Genomic DNA, 21,774 nt, shown 5'->3' on the forward strand with positions numbered 1-21,774 from the left:
ATCAGAGTGAGCCCGGAGCTAATGGGATCTGTCCGCTTTCCCCGCCATCGACGTTATTTGAATTTTCAGCAAATGTGGAAAATTACATTTACTTGCGTTTGCATATCACTTACGTAAATAGGTCTGTATCCAGAAGCTTGGAACATAAGCTAACTTAGTGGGCACACCCCGGGCCAGGGAGCGGGGTGTGAGGTGGGGAGAGGAACGTTGCCCCATTCGGATCTTCCTTGCCCGAATTCATCTGAGGCAGTGTAGTGTAGAGGTTAAGAGCGTTGTGGACTTTGGACTCAAACAGTCCCAGCCCCGCCGCTTCTTAGCTGTGTGACTTTGGGCAAATTACTTAACATCTCTAAAAGCCGTTCCCTCATCCCTCAAATGGGGGACTGAAAAATCATGCCATTTCATAGCGTGGTTCTAGCACCTGGGAAGCACATCAGTTTAACTACTAATTAATGCCATACTTTAGTCACCTCCTGACTCGCTTCTTTCTGGCAGGAAACGTTCCCAAATTAATGAGGAACTCAATGAGTAAGGATGTAAAGTATAAACACAGGTTCTGGAACCTGCTCTGCTGTGTGATCTTAGTTTTGTTTCATTTATCTGGGGCAGTATCTACTGTGGGGATGGAATGAGTTAATATTGATACATTTAAAGCATTAGAAACTTACCTGGCACACAGTAAGTGCTCAGTAAATGTTATCTTGGCTTCCTGTTTAGGGTTAGAACTCTTGTGGTTATTCTGTCTTCCCTCCCAGTGATACAGACTTCCCTGCTTCTTATTCCTGGGACGCAGTCTCTAGGTTTGGGAATCAATATTTATATAGATCGATAGAGACAAGAATTGTGCATGTTCATTTGGGAGACAAAGACAAAGAGTCTCAGAGAATGGGGGCACAGGGTGAGAAAAAAAGCAAAGAAAGAAAGATAGAAAAGAAGGGAGGGAGGGAGGAAGGGAGGAAGGAAGGAAGGAAAGAAAGAAAAGAAAGAAAGCATAGTTGCTTTCATTCCTAAAGATGTTATGTGGTTGGAAAAAAAATAACAGAAAAAACAGAGTAAATTAACTAAATTCATTTACTTGAATATATTTTTAAAGGCATAGCAGTTATCAGTGAGGAAGAAGAAAGCCCACGTGTGGGAAAACTACCAATCCAACCAAGAAAGGCAAAGAAAGTAACACGTAGGCAAGGTGGATGTAAGTTAATAAAAAGGTAAGGCTGGCCAGTCCTCAGATAAAAGAATACCCAAGAGAAAAGGGAATTCAAATCCTAACGGTTAAGTTGCAAAGGTGGACCACTGCTTGCATTTATTGACAAGCTGCCCATGAATTCCAAGAAAAGTTGAGATTTTTCTTGTTATCTGGGTCAGTCTCCCGCGTGGCATATTCCTTTATGTCTGAAGATTGTTAAGAACCACAGACTCTCGTAGGCCATCCAGCCCAACTGAATACTGATTTGCTGTGTTACTTTTACAATTTAATTTGACGGCTAATAGTCTCTCACAAGCATCTTTTTTGTTTAAAATGTAACCTTAAAAGTTTTGCTGGTACATGATTTTAACCCTGTAGGCACATGCTACTGATTTTGAAAGTGTGAACATGCAGAAAAACAGGATCCAATACGTACATGCTCAGCACCCAACTTAGCATAAAATAAGCAATACTGTAAGCAGCATGTACTCGCTCTTTGGAGCGTCCCATATATCCTGGATGTGCGCTGTTCCTAGTACTCTCTGGATATCTTACCTAGTCGGTCAGTACTGTCCTTCACATTGCTGGAAGGCAGGGACTGGGTGATGTTCCTGCAATTAATTCTAGATTGAGATGCATACAGGGAGATGATGGATGAAGCCTCAAGTGGTGGTGAGCTACCAGTGTTCTCCAAAGATTAAATGCTAAACTTCAGAAACTGGAACAGCCATCCTTGTGTTAACAGACCTCCAGGGGCCTCAGGGCAGGGGATAAGAGATATTCATCTCTGCCCAATTTTATCATCTTTCAGCCCAGTCTTGCACTGCTGCCAGGATGGCAGTCTTCTAAGTCCTAGTCTAATAAGTTCTGTTAATGCACTACCATTGGACCAACCACAATTTTACTATTTTGTAAATTAAACAATCTGGTCCCTAGCTGGGACTATCTACCCTAGATAAGCAAAATTATTACTCATGCCCAGCTTACTGGCCCTTTTCCCTATCTTCCTGGAGCCTCCAGTAGGGCCATATGCAAATGAAGTGTCAGTCTCAGTTTAGTCAAATTTTCCACTTCATTTGTGCCTCTTTTGTAGCAGTTACCTTGAGTGCTTATCTCCACACCACCAGACCATAAGTCCCCAGAAGTACTCTCTGGCACACTCTCCAAAGAGGATCAGTTTCCTAGGAGATGAGGGCCAGGGAAAGCCTGGTAAAGAAAAGGCCTGAACTGGGTTTTGCCTTGGGAGGGGTACTCTAAGCAGGTCCTGGAGGACCTTGGACAGCCAGGAGCCTGCATCCCTAGCATATCCCCGACCCTTCCATTAGCTCTGAGTATCACTGCCAGCAGTAACTGAGTGCCACGGGAGTGGGATGCCTTCTAGGAGAGGAATTAAAATACAGGCAGTAGGGCTTTTATAGGGGGATATGCAACCTCCTCTCCATTACAGCAGTAGAGATCCTTTGAAAGTTTTTAAATGGAAGAGTAATAGGATTAGATCTTAGAAAAATGACTCCTAAATACAAATATGCATTACCAGCTCCCTAAGGGACATGTCTACTGAAAAGTCATGCAAGTTCTCAAGCTCTTCATGTCAATGTTTGTATGGGACACCCAATAAACTGCCCATAAAGGGTACAATTTGATCAGTTTTGACACAGGTATACACATTAAACTATCACCATAATCAAAATTAGGAACATTTCTATCACCCCAAAAGCTTCCTTGTGCTTCTTCGTAATCCCCCCTCCCTACTCCCACCCCATATCACCACCACCACCACTGGTCTTCCTGTCACTGTAGACCCTAACATGCCTCCCCCCAAACTGGGCCAGTCAGATTCTTTCTCCAGGGAATCTGCATCTGGAAAGGACACAGTGGCAGGAGGCAGCTGAAGCTGAGTCTTCCAATGACAGCTGCCTGGAGGGGCAGTCCACACGTTCCTGCTACAGACATCCGAGGGTTCTTTCTGCAGCCTGGTTGTTTTCAGTTCTATGAGCTGCGTAGTATCCTTCGAACGTATCCTTTACTGCTTAACTGTGTCAGTTTGGTGGTTGCAACGAGAAAACTCACATATAATGCACTTCCTCCTACAGTCACCACTTCAGGAAATGGCACCAAATTCTAGTCTCTCTCGCCTAACCTAGAATAATTCCTTAAAACTTCAGTCTTCATCACGTCTCCTCTCACTCATTGCTAAATCCAGCCTGTCTGCTCCCTGCTCAGTATTCTGTCTCTATAACGTTCTTTTTCTCCTCATCATTATTTCTCTAGTACCTAGTACAGTGCTTGGCAGAGCACTCAACACATTCTTGCTGAATGACTGAATCAACAGTGACATCATCCATCACCCCCAGAAACAAAAGCAAAGATGGATGAGTGAGTGCTTGCATACGTGTGCATGTTTATCAGGGTGGCAGGACTTCAAAGTTAGTTTTTAATCTTTTCACAGAAGCACACGATAGGACTTGAATCCAAGACTTCTGACTCGAACTTCCATACCATTTCCATTATACTTTGTATCTATACCATATATCCTTTCCCTTCACTTGGAGTTCTCTTTCTTCTTCCATCCTGCTCAGATCCTTATTTACACTGAGTACCAAACTGTAGGCACTAGATACAGCTCTAAAATATAAACCCTTTCCAAGAATATTTGCTTATTAACCAAAGGGCGGGGGCGGGGTCAGGCAATAAAGCATCTAGATTGAGGAGAGGAGCCTGTGGCCCCTGGCATCATCAAAGAGTTCTAGCCAGGAGGCAGGGTGAGCTGGAGGTCAGGGATGTGACTAAAGCTTTCTGAACCTGGGGTAGAGTCAATAACCTTGCCTAAGTGAAGAATAGTTTGCTGGGCTGGAACAACTTCCTGTGTCAAACAAAAAATCCATACATCATCAGAATAATACTTTATTTAACAATCTGAAAATATGTTCTTTTGGTTTTAAGTCTTGCAAAATGAGTGGTAAATCAAAGATCTGTTCACGGGCTTCCCTGATGGCGCAGTGGTTGAGAGTCCGCCTGCCGATGCAGGGGACACGGGTTCGTGCCCCAGTCCGGGAAGATCCCACATGCCGCGGAGCGGCTGGGCCAGTGAGCCATGGCCGCTGAGCCTGCGCGTCCGGAGCCTGTGCTCCGCAACGGGAGAGGCTACAACAGTGAGAGGCCCGCGTACCGCAAAAAAAAAAAAAAAAGATCTGTTCACTATTCTCTGAGTATGTGTGGTTATATGCCTGTGGGTGGACAAATGTCTATGTCTACAGATGCTTTTGCTTTTTATAGTCATTTTAGCCCCACTTCATTAGTATATAAAGTCTTATTATTCTAACAATGCCAAAACCTGAGTTAAATATTCCAAGTCTAACAGTCTCTTCTCCCAAGACTGCCTCCCTGCCTCCCCTAAGTCTGCTCCTCAGCTTCCATTAATGCTAGGTCTTTAGAGACCGCCAGCATTCATAGTTTGAGAAACCAGAAATGAATGCCGGATCTTAAGTCCCTCTGACTTATATCCTCTAGCTGAGGGGCCTTTCTGGGGAGGTGTGTGTGGGGAGGTCTTGGCAGTTCCTCTTCAGAGTTGTGCATTTTGAATGGTAGACACCTAGAAAGGAAACATGATTGCATTAGATGCTGACCTACCCTCCCACTAACCAATTAATAAGGGGGGGGTGTGTGTGAAAACTCCATTTTCTTGTCCTGAATTATATTTCATGTCATGCACTGGCCTGTATGGAGGTGGGGGCAATGTGAAACTGGCTGTTAGGATTATTGTAAAGACTTGTTGCAGATACTGTTCATTCTGTCATTCACCATCTCTTTATGAGGATTCGCAGAAGAGATTTCCTTTTCATCTTAGTAGCAGGAGTTGTTCTCCTAAGGAATGGGCATCATAAATTGTGTGAACTGATCAGGTTTTTCCTCTTCTTCTTGGATGTTAGTCTGGAGCCAATTTTGTGGTCCATCCTTAGGAAGTCTATTTTATAGAATGCACATTTGTACTTGCCTAGGTCATGGCTCCATTTTATTTAGTCATTTATTAGTCACTCTCACTAATACACTTCTGAGTTACTTTACTACATTTCATGTGGGTGCCTGGATGTATTTACTTTTTGTATGCCTTTTGTAGCTCTTAACTCCTTTTTGAAGTAAATTCAGGTATAACTAAATAAATTCTTAGGAGATAGGGCTATGGGAAGAGGTCAGGAGGTTCAAAGCCAGTTGGGAAATGGGCACAAAGGAACCACAAAGCGCGGTCACTCTTGGTTCTTCTGGCTCCCACCTGCTTGACTTTTCCCTAAGGATACTGTTCACTGCTGGGTTCCCCTCACAGCCCACAGCGAGGATGCCAGCCTGTAGCCAAGCATCTGTCCATCCGCAATCCCAGTCTCACCACCCCTCCTGTTGTCTGCATATCTGGGCTCCTTACCTCTTCTTGAGGCTCGGGTGCTATGACGCTGCTCTCTTCTGGAACCGCAGAGACATGAAGCTGAAGACCTTGGTTCTACAAAAAGAAGAGTTCTGCCAGTGAGACGTGTCTCAACCTCCCAGCCTCTCAGCTTAGAAGGGTCTTTTGTGCCTTACACTTCATAAGGGTCATAGATAATACTAAAGGCAATCATACAATGTTGTTTCACTACAGCCTGAAAGCAACAGGGAAGGCTTTACTGCCATCCTCCCTCATATCAGTAAACCAAGATTTGAAGGGTGAAATGACTTGCTGGGACAGGAAGCCAGGTCTTCAGATTCCAGAGTTGTTTCCATGATTTGTGTGACATGGCATCTATACATATAGCTAGGTGAGACTCTGTAAGTGTATAAATATAGGTCTTAAAACCACGACCTATCACTTTTAGGCTAATCCTCCTCAAGAATACATGGCAGTTCTCACACTCAGATGATCCTAACCCAGAGCAGTTAGGAGAGGCAAGTGGGAGGATGATTTCCTTGGGAAAAGGTCTAGGTTCTGAGATGGGAGCCCAAGGTGTGGAAAAAGCCGTGTTTAGTAACTACTAAGCCAGGGGAAGACCTTGGCACTCTAAGGTTTAGAATGAACTTTTTAAAAAAGACATTTATTTAACACACTATAAAATTCACCCTTTTAAAGTAGAACCGATTTCTAACAGTATGACAGCCACTTGAAATTCTGTGATTTCTCCTTTCAGGAAAATTTCCTTCTTCGTACTCCCTCTGCTGATTCTAGGCCATGAACTACCTCAAAGGTAATACTATTAATACCTCCAAGAAGGTTATCAAAATCTTCATTTTCTCTCAGGTGAGTCAAATGCTGAGCAAGAACAGATTTTCTCACAGTTATCTTTTTTTTTTGCGGTACGCGGGCCTCTCACTGTTGTGGCCTCTCCCATTGCGGAGCACAGGCTCCGGATGCACAGGCTCAGCGGCCATGGCTCACGGGCCCAGCTGCTCCGCGGCATGTGGGATCTTCCCAGACCGGGGCACGAACCCGTGTCCCCTGCATCGGCAGGCAGACTCTCAACCACTGCGCCACCAGGGAAGCCCCAACATTTTTTTTTATTTTTTGTCACAGTTATCTTTTTATTTACCCGTTTTTATATGTGGTATGTCCATAATTCTGCTTGACAGAAAATATGATTTATGATGCATCTGTGAGGGAGATGAACAAATCTTATAGGAAACAGGCTTCAGAGGATTGATAATACTGATACACTAGGATCTAAGATGCTCTATTGCTTAATTCCATAGGAAAAAGATGTCTCCTTAGCCAGTGACCAACGCAATCCCACAGGAGAGGCTGCGAGTAAATCTCAAATATAAGGAGGTAGGGCTTCCCTGGTGGCGCAGTGGTTGAGAGTCCGCCTGCCGATGCAGGGGACACGGGTTCATGCCCCGGTCCGGGAGGATCCCACATGCCGTGGAGCGGCTGGGCCCGTGAGCCATGGCCGCTGAGCCTGCGCGTCCGGAGCCTGTGCTCCGCAACGGGAGAGGCCACAACAGTGAGACGACCACGTAACGCAAAAAAAATAAGGAGGTAACCTCAGGGGAAGGAAGTTGTGTCCTGTACCTCATTTCCAAGGAGGACAGTGTTACTAGCCTGTTCCTCCAAATAGACAGCATCTTGGTTCCCATAATCCCTTCAGTAAAATTACTCCAAGAATGCAAACTTGTTTTATTATTCACCTGAGCCTAACATGTCACTCGATTGTTGTCTCTATACTAAAATCATATAACATATTACAGTCAAATTTAAATTAATTTTGGATTTTCCATAGAGTTGAGTTGCTCTTTTCAGTGGAGAAGTGGCTATACTCTTCATCTACGCAAAGTCCCACATTTATCTTGGGCTTATTCACTACCCACATGCCCTGCATATCTCTCACTCAGTGTAGCTACCTCAGACTGGAAACCACACAAGGGAAGGTTTTATATTATGCTCTGTTAGGACCTTCAGTACCTCACGTGAATCAAGACTGGGGGCATAATACTGTTGATGACTCAGATTTTAGTATCTCAGGGGAGTCAACTGAGATAAGTCTATTGTCCTCTTGTCTTCTACCTTCCTTGCCTTGCAAGACATCACACCCTTGTTCCCTCTGTCCATGTTAATTCCTCTCAGACAGCAGGAGGCTCCCGAGACAGCCTGGTCAACCTTCAGGTAGGCATATTCAGTAGTAGGGTGGTATGATCTGAGGGGTAACCAGACATCTCACACTCCCAGATATCCACATGGTTCATGCCCTGGCCTCCTTCATTGCCCAGATGTCACCTTCTCTGACCGCTCTGTTTAAAGCTGCAATTCAGCCCCCACTCCCTATGCCTCGCCCTGCTTAATTTTTCTCCCTAACTCATATCACCACTAAACTGTAATTTTACTTACTTATTCTGTTTCTTGTCTATCTCCCCCTCCACTAGAATGTAAGCAGCTGGAAGGCAGAGAATTTTGTGTTTTGTTCACTGTAATACCCCACTTCCTAGAAAAGTGCCTGGCACATAGTAGGGGTTTAATGAGTGATTGTGGAATGAACGAATGAATCTGGGTGCCACCTAGTCAGATGCTGCCCCATAATCCTCTCTATAATGCACCTGACAGGGAACCATATAGCCTTAGCTTTTAACATCAAGGAAGGGGAACTAGTTTTCAAGGTGGCCCAGCCCATTTTGGTTTTTGGATGCCCCTTGTGCCCCCTTTCCTCTGTATTAAAAAAAATGTTTTCCCATACCACTTCTTAGAGCTAATTGCTGAAAGTTCCTCTTATATTGATCCAAAATGTACTTAAAAAAACAAAAACACTTTACACGCAGGGCCTTTTTCTGTCCTCAGGAGTCTTACAGAACAAGTCAGATCTCTCCTCTATATGACAGACTTCCATGTAATCTGAATAGAATATGACTTGATTTCCAGATCCTTCACGGAATTGGTTGCTCTCCAGAGGGTCTGTGTCTCTATTTTAACAGAATCCTTTTCTCATCCATATTTTCACCTTTCAAAAGACCATCCCTTTTGCTTTACCTTCCCTTTGTGAGTTCCTTCTTCTAGCCTTCTCTCATCAAACAAGATATACCTTGGAAATTTGCTGATGCCATTTTGCTTGGGGTCTATTCACCATAATCACAAGTATGACAAAGTGAAGTGAGACCTTCCTCCCTCTCCCACATTAAAAAAAGGAAAGATCAGGATCCAGTTGGGAACTCCCAGAAATTGGAGCAAAAGAAATAAATTAGTAAAAATCTTCTTATATTAGAGATAAGCCCTTTGCAGCAGTCAATTACCCTGGGAGTACAGGTCGCTAAGTTAGTTGCTATGAAGATGTGCAATCCCCAGAACCAAAAAAGGTGTCCAAGAGTATCCCTGAAACTGTAATATAATGACATAAAGTCTTATCTACTGTGGGGCAACCTGACCATAGTAAAAATAATCCACATGGAGGTTATGAAAGGGAATAAAGACTCAGCCAGCTCCATTCTCACCTGACAGATCATCAAGGCTGGGGCAGTACGAAGCTCTTCTGGGTTCAGATTATCGGTGTTTTCCTTCTCTCCGACCTCAGGAGTTCTTGCTGGCTTCTCTGGTGGCTGTGGATCAGGAGAGGCCTCTAAGGAGGCCCTAGGACTTGGAGTCTCAGCCCCCAAGGAGGCCCTAGGGCTGGTGGGTGAACTCGGTTCAGAGGCTGGAGGGCTGGAGGGCATGTTCCCTAAGGAGGACCTGGGGCTGGGAGTGGCTCTGGGTGGAGGAGGCCTACCGGGCGGTGCTGAGGCCCTCTGCATAGAGGCTCTCTTTGGCTGTTCAGATCCTTCGCTTGAGGTGCGGGTTCGGAGGACTACTTCTGGGAAAGGTGCGGCCTGCTCTGAAGGGATCAGAGCTCTGCCTGGTGATGGAGCTGGGGAGCAAGGGAGAATTTCCTCCTGGGACTCTCCACCCTCAGCGGTGGGTGAGGGCTGGGGCTGGGAGGGGCCGTTGAAAGCTAGCAGAGGCTCTTCCTCCTCAGAGGAGCTTGCTTCAGCCTCCTCCTCTATTTCCTTGTCTGTTAAGGGCTCTTTTTTAATCTCGGAGTTGTCTTCTCCCTGGGCTGGATCAGATGCCAGCTCTTCCTCACTTGCTGAGGTGGAGTCCTTCTCACTCTTCAAGGAAAGCGCAGAGGGACTGGTAGGTGAGGTAAGAGGGCTGGAGACTGTAGATGTTCGAACTGGGGGAGAGATGACTAGAGAGCGTCTGCTGCTGCTAAAAAAGGAAGGGCATTTAGATTCAGAAGAGCTAAAAACTGGAAGTAACCTAAATCCCCAAATAAATAATGATACATTCACATAATAATAAAACAGAATAAAGCAATTTAAAATGGTATTGGAAAGTCTGTATAATTTGTAGTAATGCTTATATTACAAAGTGAATTGGAAAAAGGCTATAAAATTTTATCCATATCATGATCTTGATTATCTAAAAATATATAAAGAAAAAGAAACTGGAAAAAAACTCAGCAATATATTAACAAAGTATTTTGGGGAAAAGATTCACAAGTGATATACCGTTGATCCTCATGGATTCTGTATTTGCAAATGCACTTACCCCCTGAAATTTATTTATAACCTCAAAATCAACACTCATGGTTCTTTTGCGGTCATTCACAGACATGTGCCAGCTGTGAAGAATGAGTGCCTGACCAGTACTTTCCCAGCTGAGGTCTAACAAGGCGAGCCTCTGCCTTCCTGTTTTAGCTCTCTTACTGTAAATATGTCCTGTTTGCCAGGTTTTTTGTTGTGCTTTCTGTTGGTGATTTTGCTGCTTAAAATGGCCTCCAAGTATAGTGCTAAAGTGCTGTTTGAGAGGAGAAAGTCTGTGATGTGCCTTACAGAGAAAATACATGTTAGATAAGCGTCATTCAGGCATAGTGCTGGTGGCTGTGAGTTCAATAGGAATGAATCAACAATATGTACTAAATGAGGTGTATTTAAACAAAAACACACACAAGAAAGGTTATGTATTGATCGACTGATGACAATGTTAGGACCAGGGGCTCACAGGAAACTAACCCTGTGTTTCCCCTAGGAGCAATGGTTCAGTATTCACTAATTCAGTGCTCATGGTGACTTAGAACAAAACTACCATGAACGTGGCTTCCCTGGTGGCGCAGTGGTTGAGAGTCTGCCTGCTGATGCAGGGGACACGGGTTCGTGCCCCGGTCTGGGAAGATCCCACATGCCGCAGAGCGGCTGGGCCCGTGAGCCATGGCCGCTGAGCCTGCGCGTCCCGAGCCTGTGCTCCGCAACGGGAGAGGCCACAACAGTGAGAGGCCCGCGTACCGCAAAAAAAAAAAAAAAAAAAAAAACTACCACGAACAATGAAAACTGACTATAACATTTATCGAGTATGCTGGATACTGTGCTGAGTGCTCCTACAGCAACATGAGCTTGACTCCTACTCATCTCCTTAAGGGCCTCCCATGTACCATCCACTAACTGATTAAGCAACTCACAAATATTTACTTGACATATACCAACTATGTGCTGTGTCCTGGGTTCAAGAATGGGAGACGGTGACAGGAAGAGAAAGAGAAAAACTTAGTTCCAGCCCTGTGGGAGTTTCTGACATAAGCTAAGCTAAGTGCTATAAGGTTCTTTCTAGCACTAGCATTCTATGGGTCAGCAGGTTTAGAAGGCCCAGGATGTAGCAAGAAAAGACCAGATTTCCCTAAAAGCTTCTGGGACATCTTGGTGTAAATGATGGTAAGTTTCAGATGAATGGACACTTAGAGAGAACTCTGGTTTTCAATGCAGGGAAGAGGAGAAAAAGAGTTTTGGGAGTAAAAGGGAAGTCTATATTGGCCTGTTAGTGATTCTTTTTAACAGTCTGTAACTAACTGCTAAATGAGGAATAGAAACAACACACTGAGACTCCCATTCTTCCTGCAAATCTCAAGCTCAGTTTCACCACCTCCTCAAAGCCTTCCCTGACCATCTATCTGCACACTGCAATTACTTAACTCTTTGAATTCCTACTGGTTTCCTCAGGCCCTTAGTATGTGCAATCTTATATTGTTCCTTGTTTCCTTAGGCACATTTTATGTCCTTCCAACTTTTTTTTTTTAATTAGTTTATTTATTTTTGGCTGCGTTGGGTCTTTGTTGCTGAGCACAGGCTTTCTCTAGCTGCGGCAAGTGGGGGCCACTCTTCATTGCAGTGCACAGGCTTCTCAATGCGGTGGCTTCTTTTGCTGCAGAGCACGGGCTCTAGGCGCACGGGCTTCAGTAGTTGCAGCACGTGGGCTTCAGTAGTTGTGGCTCGCAGGCTTAGTTGCTCCATGGCACGTGGGAAGTTCCTGGACCTGGGATCGAACCCGTGTCCCCTGCATTGGCAGGCGGATTCTTAACCACTGCACCACCAGGGAAGTCCCCCTTCCAACTTTTGTAAATCACTTCAGGAGAAAGACAAGTCACCTATGTCCTTAGATGCCTAACTCTCAGCATAAAACCTTGTGTATAGAAGGAACTTAATAAAACTGCTTAACCAAAGGCATCAGAATAAGAAAACGATCACATTCTGAGGGACCAGTGAATTGCTTACATTTACCAGCATAAAGAATGCATGAAGGCAACAGACACACCACATACACACACACAGAAAAGCAAGCCATAACAGGTTAAGAAAAGATATTTGTGGGATTTCCCTGGTGGTCCAGTGGGTAGGACTCCACGCTCCCAGTGCAGGGGACCGGGGTTCGATCCCTGGTTGGGGAATTAGATCCCACATGCATGCCACAACTAAGAAGTCCACATGCAGCAACTAAGAGCCCGCATGCCGCAACTAAAAGCCCTCATGCTGCAATGAAGATCCCACATGCCGCAACTAAGACCCGGAGCAGCTGAAATAAATAAATATTAAAAGAAAAAAAAGAAGAAAGAAAAGATATTTGCAGTATATATCATTAAAGGATTAATATCCAGAATATACAAAAAACCCATCTCATGTAAATCAGTTTTTTAAAAAGGGTAAACAATCCAAATGAAAAATGTGAAGGATAAACATGAAAGTCACACAAAAGGAACCTTAAAAGGCCACTAACACGAAAAGATGTTCAAGCTAACCAGCCATTGTGGAGACGTAATTAAAACTGCAAAAATTCCATTTCATACCCATTACCTTAGAAAAATTAAGAAGTCTGACAATGTCGCATGTAGCAAGAATATGGAGCAATGAGGGCTTTTATTCACTTCCGGTGAGTTGTAAATTGGAACAATCACTCTGGAGAGCAATCTGGCAATGGTAATATCTAGTAAGGCTGAAGAAACCCAAATGCACAGACCCTATGACTCAGCAATTCGACTCCCAGTATGCATCCTAAAGAAACTCTTGATAATATTCACAAGGAGAAATGTGAAACGCGTTCACTGCATTATTTGTAACAGCATAAAACTATAAGACAACCCAAATGTCCACTAGCAGTTCAGAGAAATAAACTGTGAACTAGCCATACAACAGCATCCATAACAATTAAGAAAAGGAAAGATCAGAGCTGGCAACATGTAGCAACAAGGATAAGTTATCTCACAAACAATACTAAGAAAACAAAAGTAGTTGCAAAAGAACACATACAGTATAATTCTATTTAAATAAATTTTTAAACCATGCAAAATAATATTTTCTATGTGTGCATATATATGTATATAATAAAAGTAAAAAGACATGCATGGTAATGATAAATACTAAATTTAAGATAGTGGTTACACTTGGTGGGGGACAGGAAGAGAAAGTGGGTGGGGAAGGGACACTGGGAGATTTAATTATATATATATAATAGTTGATTTCTTTTCTTTTTTTTGGCTGTACCACACGGCATACGGGATCTTAGTTCCCCGACCAGGGATCGAACCCGTGCCCCCTGCATGGGGAGTGCAGAGTCTTAACTACTGGACCGCCAGGGAAGTCCCAATAGTTGATTTCTTAAATTTGGTGGTGGGTATATGACTCTTTGTTGCATTATTCTTTATACGTTTAGTTACCACTAAAATATTTTGTAAAAATACTTTATATAGGAGTGTAGCACCAACAAAAAACAATATTATGTACATGAACAGAAAGGAAAGGTCAGGATTTGGGATTGGAGGTGAGAGTGTTGAATGTGTTCACACACAGGACAAACCAAGCAGAAATGAGTGTCAGAAGTGGCTCACCTTGAGAGTCCCTTCACCACAAAGACTTTGTCGGAATGTTGCTTCTCCAGTTTGCTCATCACCTCGTACAGGTTGTGGTTCAGCTGGAGTAAGCAAGAGAGAAGGAGATGCTAGCCACGTGGGAACCTGAGACTGGCATATCCCTTCTCTCCCCAAAATAAAACCTTCCTACCCTTGATAAAATTCCTTATCCCTTTTGCACTAGTGTCCAGGGTCCTGTCCCACTACCCCTTCTTCCTTTACTATGTCTAAAGTTCTGCCTCTTCCATCAGACTGGCGGCTCTCTCAAGGCTGGGTCCCTGGTATTTGATGTTGATTTGAGGTTCTAGCGTCTCTCAGGTGATCCAGGGAATGAAAACTCATTGTAATATTAACTAGGCAAATCATAATTTAGCAAAAGAAACTGTGGAGAGGAACGTGTGTGAATGTGGATGTGAATATAATTAATATTTTAACAGCAAAGAGTCTTGGAATCGCAGGACCAGAAGTGACCCTGTGAGGTCATGTTCTGTGGCTGCCCGTCATTGAATAGGATTGGCCCTATTCAAGACGAACTACCTGAGAAACTGACCTGTGCCTAAACACTGCCCTCTCTGCTCCCCAGCAACAGAAGATGGAGATTTAACTTGGTTCCCCACTTTAGCTGTTCCTTCCATAAGTCTAATCTCTTTTATGCATCTAAAGCCCATTTGGACGCCATTATTCAGTTGTTAATGGAGATGGAGAGGGCCCTCTGACATTATATAAACGTGGGTTTTTTTTTCATTTTCTTCAGTGTATTCAAAACAAACAAAAACTCAGTACACTAGAAATAGGGAAGAATTTCTGTTAACTTATGAAGGGTATTTACAAACATCCTAAAGCAAACATCATACCTAGAAATGAAACACTGAAAAATTTCCCCTGAAACTGGAAACAAGACAAGAATGTCCACTATCACCACTTCATTCTGCGTTTTTTGTTATTTATATTTGTGGGGGTTTTCCCATATAATTATTGATCATTTAGGTTTCTAGCTCTTACCTCACTCTGTTAGTTTGTCAGTAATTTGGTTTCCCTTTGCTAAAATCTCCTATGAAGATTTATCAATTTCTCCTTATAGGACCTTTCAGCTTTCTATACTATGTATTTTTTAACATCTTTATTGAGATATAATTCACATTTAAAATATACAATTCATCCTTTTTAAGTTAAAGTTGTGCTTTAATACGTTCAACACAGTCCATCAAGTGCTATTATTTCATCATGAGAAAGAAGTAAAAATTTGTGATGCCCATATGGATATCTAATGAGGTTATGTAAATTAGAGCGACCTTCATATTCATTAGAAAAACCCTCCTAGATGTCTAAATTGGCCGGATGTTTCTCACCTTGCTCATTTCCCTGTAGAAGACGTCTCTCAAGTTGGAAATGTTTTGGAAGATGGTCACATAACAGCCAATACGACTATCAAGAGGCAAAACAACAAACACGTAAAGGTAAGTGTTGGTAAAGGAAGTCTTTGAAGTACAAGGTAGGAGCGTAAGCCAAAGCCACTGCCGGCTCCGCACAGAAAAGCACCCCACGGCCTAGGCTCCGGACGTTCTGGGATCTGCATCTGTCCGAGCCAGGCCAGGGGTACAACTGACTCTCAGGAGTGGGAAGGCCAGAGGAGACACGACCAGCCTAGGCTGACACCAAAGTACAACAGATCTCTATGAAAGAAGTTATCTGATTCAGGCTCTTTAGGTTCTGAAGTAGATATGAGAGTGCTTTGAAGAATTTTTAAAGTGCCGTATAAATATAAGGCCATACAATTATAATTATTATAGTAAGTATTCTTTCTCAGTATACAATACTTGGACTTCTATGAAGCTGTATGTACATTAATGGAATTCTACCGTAAATGAATTGGGGAAGTTTACATTTAAAGAAACTATTAAATTTCAATCCTGTGTAAATTAGGAATCACATAATTAATGTTTTAGAATACATGTAGTCATTAAAAAGGCTCCCTCATTCATAGACTAATATAAAGTGACAATACAAAATACTCTGACTACAATTGCTTTAAAGCATATCTTTTTTCTTTCTTTTTTTTTGGCTGCGTTGGGTCCTCGTTGCTGTGAGCGGGCTTTCTCTAGTTGCAGCGAGCAGGAGCTACTCTTCTTTGTGGTGCGCGGGCTTCTCATTCCGGTGGCTTCTCTTGTTGTGGAGCACAGGCTGTAGGGCACGTGGGCTTCAGTAGTTGTGGCACACGGGCTTAGTTGCTCCACGGCATGTGGGATCTTCCCGGACCAGGGCTTGAACCCGTGTACCCTGCATCGGCAGGCGGATTCTTAACCACTGCGCCACCAGGAAGTCCCTTAAAGCATATCTTGTACAATGAAAAGGAAATAGGATACAAATAGAGCTTCTGTTCAGATTCCTCTTCCAATGTGGAAAATTTACATCTAAAACATTTTTACCTACTGTGAAGCAGAGACATCTTCATTAATGGAAAGACTCATGCCATGGTGTATCTTCTACATGAATCCGGATGTTCACTAACCAAACTTGTTTAAAACAATACACGCTCGAGCAGAAAACCAGATACTCCTAGTATGCATGATGACAGCACTTTACTTGCCAAGATCTCTCCTATCCAAGAAGCATCTTATCTTTAAACCCGGAAAAGCTGGTAGGGCAGGGATGGTTATCTCTGTATTGCAGACAAAGAAACCAGGGTTGAGAGAGAAAGGTGGCTTGCCTAATATCACACAGCAAGTTACGAGCAGGGCTGAGGCTACATCCCACTCTTGGACCAGGGCTCTTTTCATGAGGACATGTTTGGGCTGCCAGGTGGCCTGGGACTCCACTGGCCCGAGGGTCCAGCCCTTTCCTGAATCTCAATCATTACCTATTATAAAGAACAGGCAGCTCCTCTAGTAGTTCCTGGTTCAGATCTTCAAATACAACCTGGGCTTTGTTGAACTCTTCCTCTGCCTAGGTGGTAAAAGAGACAGGACAATTCCCCTCATTCCTGAACCCAAAGCTATTCTCTGCATGTTTTCAGGGACGGGGCTTACTTGGAACCATGCCTCCCCTTCCCCAGACCTATGTCCTCCCCAGCCTCAGGTCTCTGCCCATCCTTAGAGCATCAGTGTCAGAGGAGACAGGATTTCCTTCAGGACACCGGAGGCTGAATTTATCGTTTCCTAAACCCAGCTTGGCCCAGCCACTTGCCACCATTATGGGGAGAGGGAGGGCAGGGAGTTTTTACCAGGCTCTTCTTTACCTTGGCAGTCTTGGCCTCATCTTTCTTCTTGGCATTCTGTACTGCCTCCAGGTGGTGTCGGGCACTGTCATAGTCCACGAGTTTCCGGCCCCGTTTGGCAATTCTTTCCTAACCCAGAGTCAAGAGAGAGGGCCTTGATACTCACTTTTCGGTGGCCAGGATGTGGGTAACAGAGTATCAAACAGAGAAGCCAGATTCCTGTCCTAGTATCAAATTTTACTCTCTGACAGGGTTTTGTGCCAAAGGGATCTCCCTCATTATCTGGAAAGAATGGGAATTCTCAGGGGGAGAGAGAGTAGAGGGCAATTCTCCAGAGCACCTAGAAGCCTGCACTGAATTTTAATACATCCTGGGAACCCACTAGAAACTGGTTCAGCATCTGGAAGAAACGGCCTTGAGAATCCTACTAAACTGAAAGTCAGGAGTTTTGGGTTTTACTCCCAATGCTGCCGTTTATTAGCCTTGTCACCTAGGGCAAGGCACACCTCTTCTGGAGCCTCAGGAGCCTCATCTGCCCTATAGTGTTATTTTAAAGATCAAATGCTGAATATAAAGGGCTTTGAAAAGCCTAAAGCATAATACAAAGAGTAAATTATTATGAGCACTGAGAGAACCTTTACTCAATCAACTACAAATTATACCAGGGAGAGGCAAACAATGTTAATGGCTTTGTCTTGTTCTCTCAACCACAGAATTTGAAAGGATCTTGGTGATTATCTAATCCAACTTCCTATTCAATACACAAAGCTTCTCTACAATATCCAAGATAAGAAGTAGTTCGACTTCTTCTTGAACAGAGAATAGAGAACTCACTATCTCACAGTATATTTCATTTCTTTTTTGGAAAGCTTTAGCTATGAGAAATTTAAGTGAGGCTTCCTTTAATTTCTTCCTATATTAATCCAAAACCAGCACAGTGCCCAACAGAGTAGACGTTTAATAAATATGAGTTGAATGAATTAATGAATTCTAATTCTACTTTCTGGAACAGTTTAGAACAGGTTGAATTCCTCTTTTATCTAATAGACTTTAAAGTATTTGAAGATAATTATTATAACTCCTCCAAGTTCGCTCTTCTCTACAATAAACGTCTATAGTCCCACCAACTGTTTCTCACAACGAAATGGGATGCCCTGACCTGGATCTAATTCAAAGCCAGCCCAAATCTAGTTCACTGAAATCTAAGTCTAAATGTAACCTTCACACTACCTATGACCCTCCTCCCTAACCTCTTGTCTAACCCTCAACTTTCAATCTTTTTCCTAACCTATCCAACTTCATTCCTAGCCATGGGGTCTAACTCTGCTTATACTTTTAACCCAACATGTTTTCTAACTTATATGGGCCACCCATAACCCATCCTTGATTCTGTAAATCGATTACCTTAATCTCGCTGAATTGGGCTACATAGTTTTCCATGGTCCTCAAAGCCTGGTCAGCTAGTTTCTCTTCATAGTCTTCCCAAAGGAGATCATTATTCTGTGGGATAGAGGCAGAGGGGAGTGGTGAGGGCTCCACTTCTCAACAGCAACTGCATTCCAGGGAAATACCCAAATTCTTCCTGCAACAAACTTCCTTTTTGGAGCACTGATATTTTCAGAATATCATTTCGGATTCTGGGGAAGAGTCAGATGAAGAAACAGCCCTTCCCCAAGGAACTGCTGTATAAGAGACTGGACATGCATTCAAGGGATTAAGAACAGGAACCGATGGTCGAGAGTCTTGGACTCTAGAGCTTGAAGGACAGGGAAGTTTGGGAGCAAATAACTGCATGAAATTGGTTTTCAAAAACAACCCATTGGTTTTGTGTGGGTAAAACTTCCTAAGTTTTTAAAGAGAGGAAGAGGGTAAAAAACAGAGGAATCCACAGATTACAGAAAACTTGTTTTTAACTTCATATAATATTTTCCTGTTACAGCTTTTTCCTACCACCTGTGATCACAGCTATACAAATGAACAGTGTGAACTGGCTCTTTGTTTTCCTATTTGCTTGGACAGACAAGCTGGGGTGAGGTTGAGATGAGGGTAGAGTGAGTGTTGAAGAGCTGTAAAGCCCAGAATACTCTTACCGCTACGATGGCCTTCAGCTCCTCATGACCATCCCACTTGCTGCTGTAGATCTCCTGCAGGGTTTCTGACACTCTCTTTGAACTTTCATGCATCACTGAAAGGAGAGAACTCAGTCCTACCATCAAGTAGTTTGGTATAATCATATGGGTGACAGACAAGTCAGTGGCTCCAGCAGGGTTTCTGACACTCTCTTTGAACTTTCATGCATCACTGAAAGGAGAGAACTCAGTCCTACCATCAGGTAGTTTGGTATAATCATATGGGTGACAGACAAGTCAGTGGCTCCAATCCAAAAGGACAAACTCAAAAGGTTTGGGTTATCAGTCAGAGAAGCTGGATGGGGCTGGGATAGGAAAAGTTACTCTTCCTCGGCCCACAAATATCCAGGAGTCAGGCACAGGCAAGTGATGAAAAGCCTGAGTACGGTTGTTTTTTTTTCCCATCCCCCAGACCTCTTAGTAGCTGCATAAACGCCCTCTGGATCCCCCTGTGCTCCCTGATACCCACCTTTGACTGCACTGAGGAAGTTCTTCAGGTCCTTGTATAGCTTGTGGCCTTCCGCCTGAAAGGGAGAAATGCCTTTGATGACTAAAGAGATATATTTGGAAAGATGCTCCAGAAGTCAAAGTTGAAAAGTAGGTTAAAAGCGAAATCAATCCTGGAATTTCTTCAAACATTTGCAATTGTTATATATTAGCCTCTACTCTCTTTACCAAGAAGTCGTTGGTTATCTCTTTTGGGGCAAATTTTAAGTTGGGAAATTGCTCCCATTGCACTGGCATGTCTTCTTTCCTCTGTCTGTTCTACCTTCCAGTGAACTAGAACCTATAGTTCCTCTGTTGGAACTTGAGTCCTATGTGACACTATATATGTGATCCTCTGACTTACACCTTCCTCTCTGGGTAGAAAAACTGCTACCATTTTCTATAGACACCAGGCCCTCTTCTTCTCTGCAGCCTCACACAGGCCATTCCTCTTCTCCCATGCACTTCATTTTTTTTATTTTTCCTGTATTATATGTTTTAATCAATAACACTCTTTACCAGGCCTAATTATAGGCAAGTCTTAGGAAAATTTAGGTTCACCATCATGAAACTAAATTGTGTCATCTCTAGGAAGATTTTGACCAATGTATAGGTTTTTTTTTAAATTAACTTTTATTGGAGTATACTTGATCTACAATGTTCTATTAGTTTGCACTTCATTTTTTAATAGCTCTATTAGAACTTCTGCCCACTGGTCTTAGGTTGGCCTTCTGTATTTGGAGCAGGCTAATTTCTCTTGCACACAGGTTTGAAGATGTCTTTCACATGGCTTGCACCGAGTCCTCTTTTTCAGAGGCTTCCTCAATTGTTCCTCACGGTGTTGTCTAAAGCCCATTCCCATTCTGGGCTCTCTCCTCTATGTGAACTCTAGTTTCCAGTTGGGTGAGAAGGAATTTTGAGGCCAGGCTGTTGACACTGGAGCTTGACTACAGGAGCGTGAGACTGGACTGAAAGGTGCAGCCCACATCAAGGGTATCGTACAGGGCCAGTGATCCTCAGTTCAGATGATTTGAGCTAAGATCCATTTTGCAGTACATGATAAAAATACTTGTGAACTTGTTTTATTTGCTTATGCTCATTATAGGTAGGCTATTGAGCATACCAAAAGTATAAAAAATTTATGAGAGAAAAGCTGAAAATTCTATCTAATAACTTAATTTTTTAATCTGTGCAATTCTTTGAGGGAAAAATCATTATTATTTAATTTTAGCAGCAGAAAACCCAGGTCTACTTGGTCAAGTAAACAAAGGAAACTGGATTAATTATTTTATCCATCTTCTTGCCTCCACAGCTCACCTCTGAGCCAGTCCAAACTCTTGACCATATGTCAGGTTAAAAGTCCTTTTCAAGAGGCTGAATGCCAGGGCTTAAGGGACACGAAGACACAGTCTCAAGGGAATCTAAGGCACTGTCAAAGGGGTAGGAGAAGAACTGGGATCATAAGGTGTGTTATAGCAAATGAGGATCAAGACAGCATCCTCTGATGACTGAAGAAGGACCAGATACTTCAGAGAGGTTAGAATGCATGAAGAATCAGTAAATCACTGAACTTGGTAATTGGAGGTCACTGGTGACCTTGAGAAAGTGCTTTCAACAGCATGATAGAGACAGATTCAGTCAGTTAACAAAATTCAGAAACACTTAGCATTCACCAGGAAAGATGTCTCACTTCCTCTTTGCTTTTCATTCACAGAAAAAAAAGTTTAAACAGTCTAACATGTTAAATGGACGTAACAGCTTTTAAACATGGATATGGTAGGTAGGTATAACTGAGAGTTTTGAAAATGTGATAACCATGGTTTGAAAGAGTTTTGGGGATTATAAAACTTAACAAGGATTTTAACTTCTTTCTTGAAAGAAAACAACATGGATCCAACTTTTTACTTCACCATGAAGATTTGGTCTCCAAAATACATGTTTGAATAACAAAAGCTGTTAAACGATCTTGCATAATTTCTTTTTTTTTTTTTTTTTTGCAGTACGCAGGCCTCTCACTGTTGTGGCCTCTCCTCTCCCGTTGCGGAGCACAGGCTCCGGACACGCAGGCTCAGCGCACGGGCCCAGCTGCTCCGCAGCATGTGGGATCTT

General features: G+C 43.1%; 1 protein-coding gene across 2 annotated transcripts in view; it reads right to left on the minus strand.

The window, feature by feature from the left end:
• Positions 1-4,074: 4,074 nt before the first annotated feature.
• The window catches only part of BIN2 (bridging integrator 2), a 33,443-nt gene continuing 15,743 nt past the window's right edge, over positions 4,075-21,774 (minus strand). The window contains exons 3-12 of one of the 2 annotated variants that reach the window (XM_004274312.4): positions 19,649-19,703; positions 19,141-19,235; positions 18,455-18,550; positions 17,072-17,179; positions 16,694-16,779; positions 15,186-15,261; positions 13,816-13,898; positions 9,122-9,872; positions 5,604-5,678; positions 4,075-4,778 (exon numbers count right to left, since the gene is read on the minus strand). In XM_004274312.4, coding sequence (XP_004274360.1) covers positions 4,749-4,778; positions 5,604-5,678; positions 9,122-9,872; positions 13,816-13,898; positions 15,186-15,261; positions 16,694-16,779; positions 17,072-17,179; positions 18,455-18,550; positions 19,141-19,235; positions 19,649-19,703 — 1,455 coding nt within the window. In that variant the 3' untranslated portion in view covers positions 4,075-4,748. The remainder of the gene's footprint in view (positions 4,779-5,603; positions 5,679-9,121; positions 9,873-13,815; positions 13,899-15,185; positions 15,262-16,693; positions 16,780-17,071; positions 17,180-18,454; positions 18,551-19,140; positions 19,236-19,648; positions 19,704-21,774) is intronic. The other variant, XM_033436269.2, reaches the window with a different exon arrangement.

Source organism: Orcinus orca, chromosome 11 (genome assembly GCF_937001465.1).
Source record: "Orcinus orca chromosome 11, mOrcOrc1.1, whole genome shotgun sequence".
Classification (NCBI taxonomy): Eukaryota; Metazoa; Chordata; class Mammalia; order Artiodactyla; family Delphinidae; genus Orcinus; species Orcinus orca.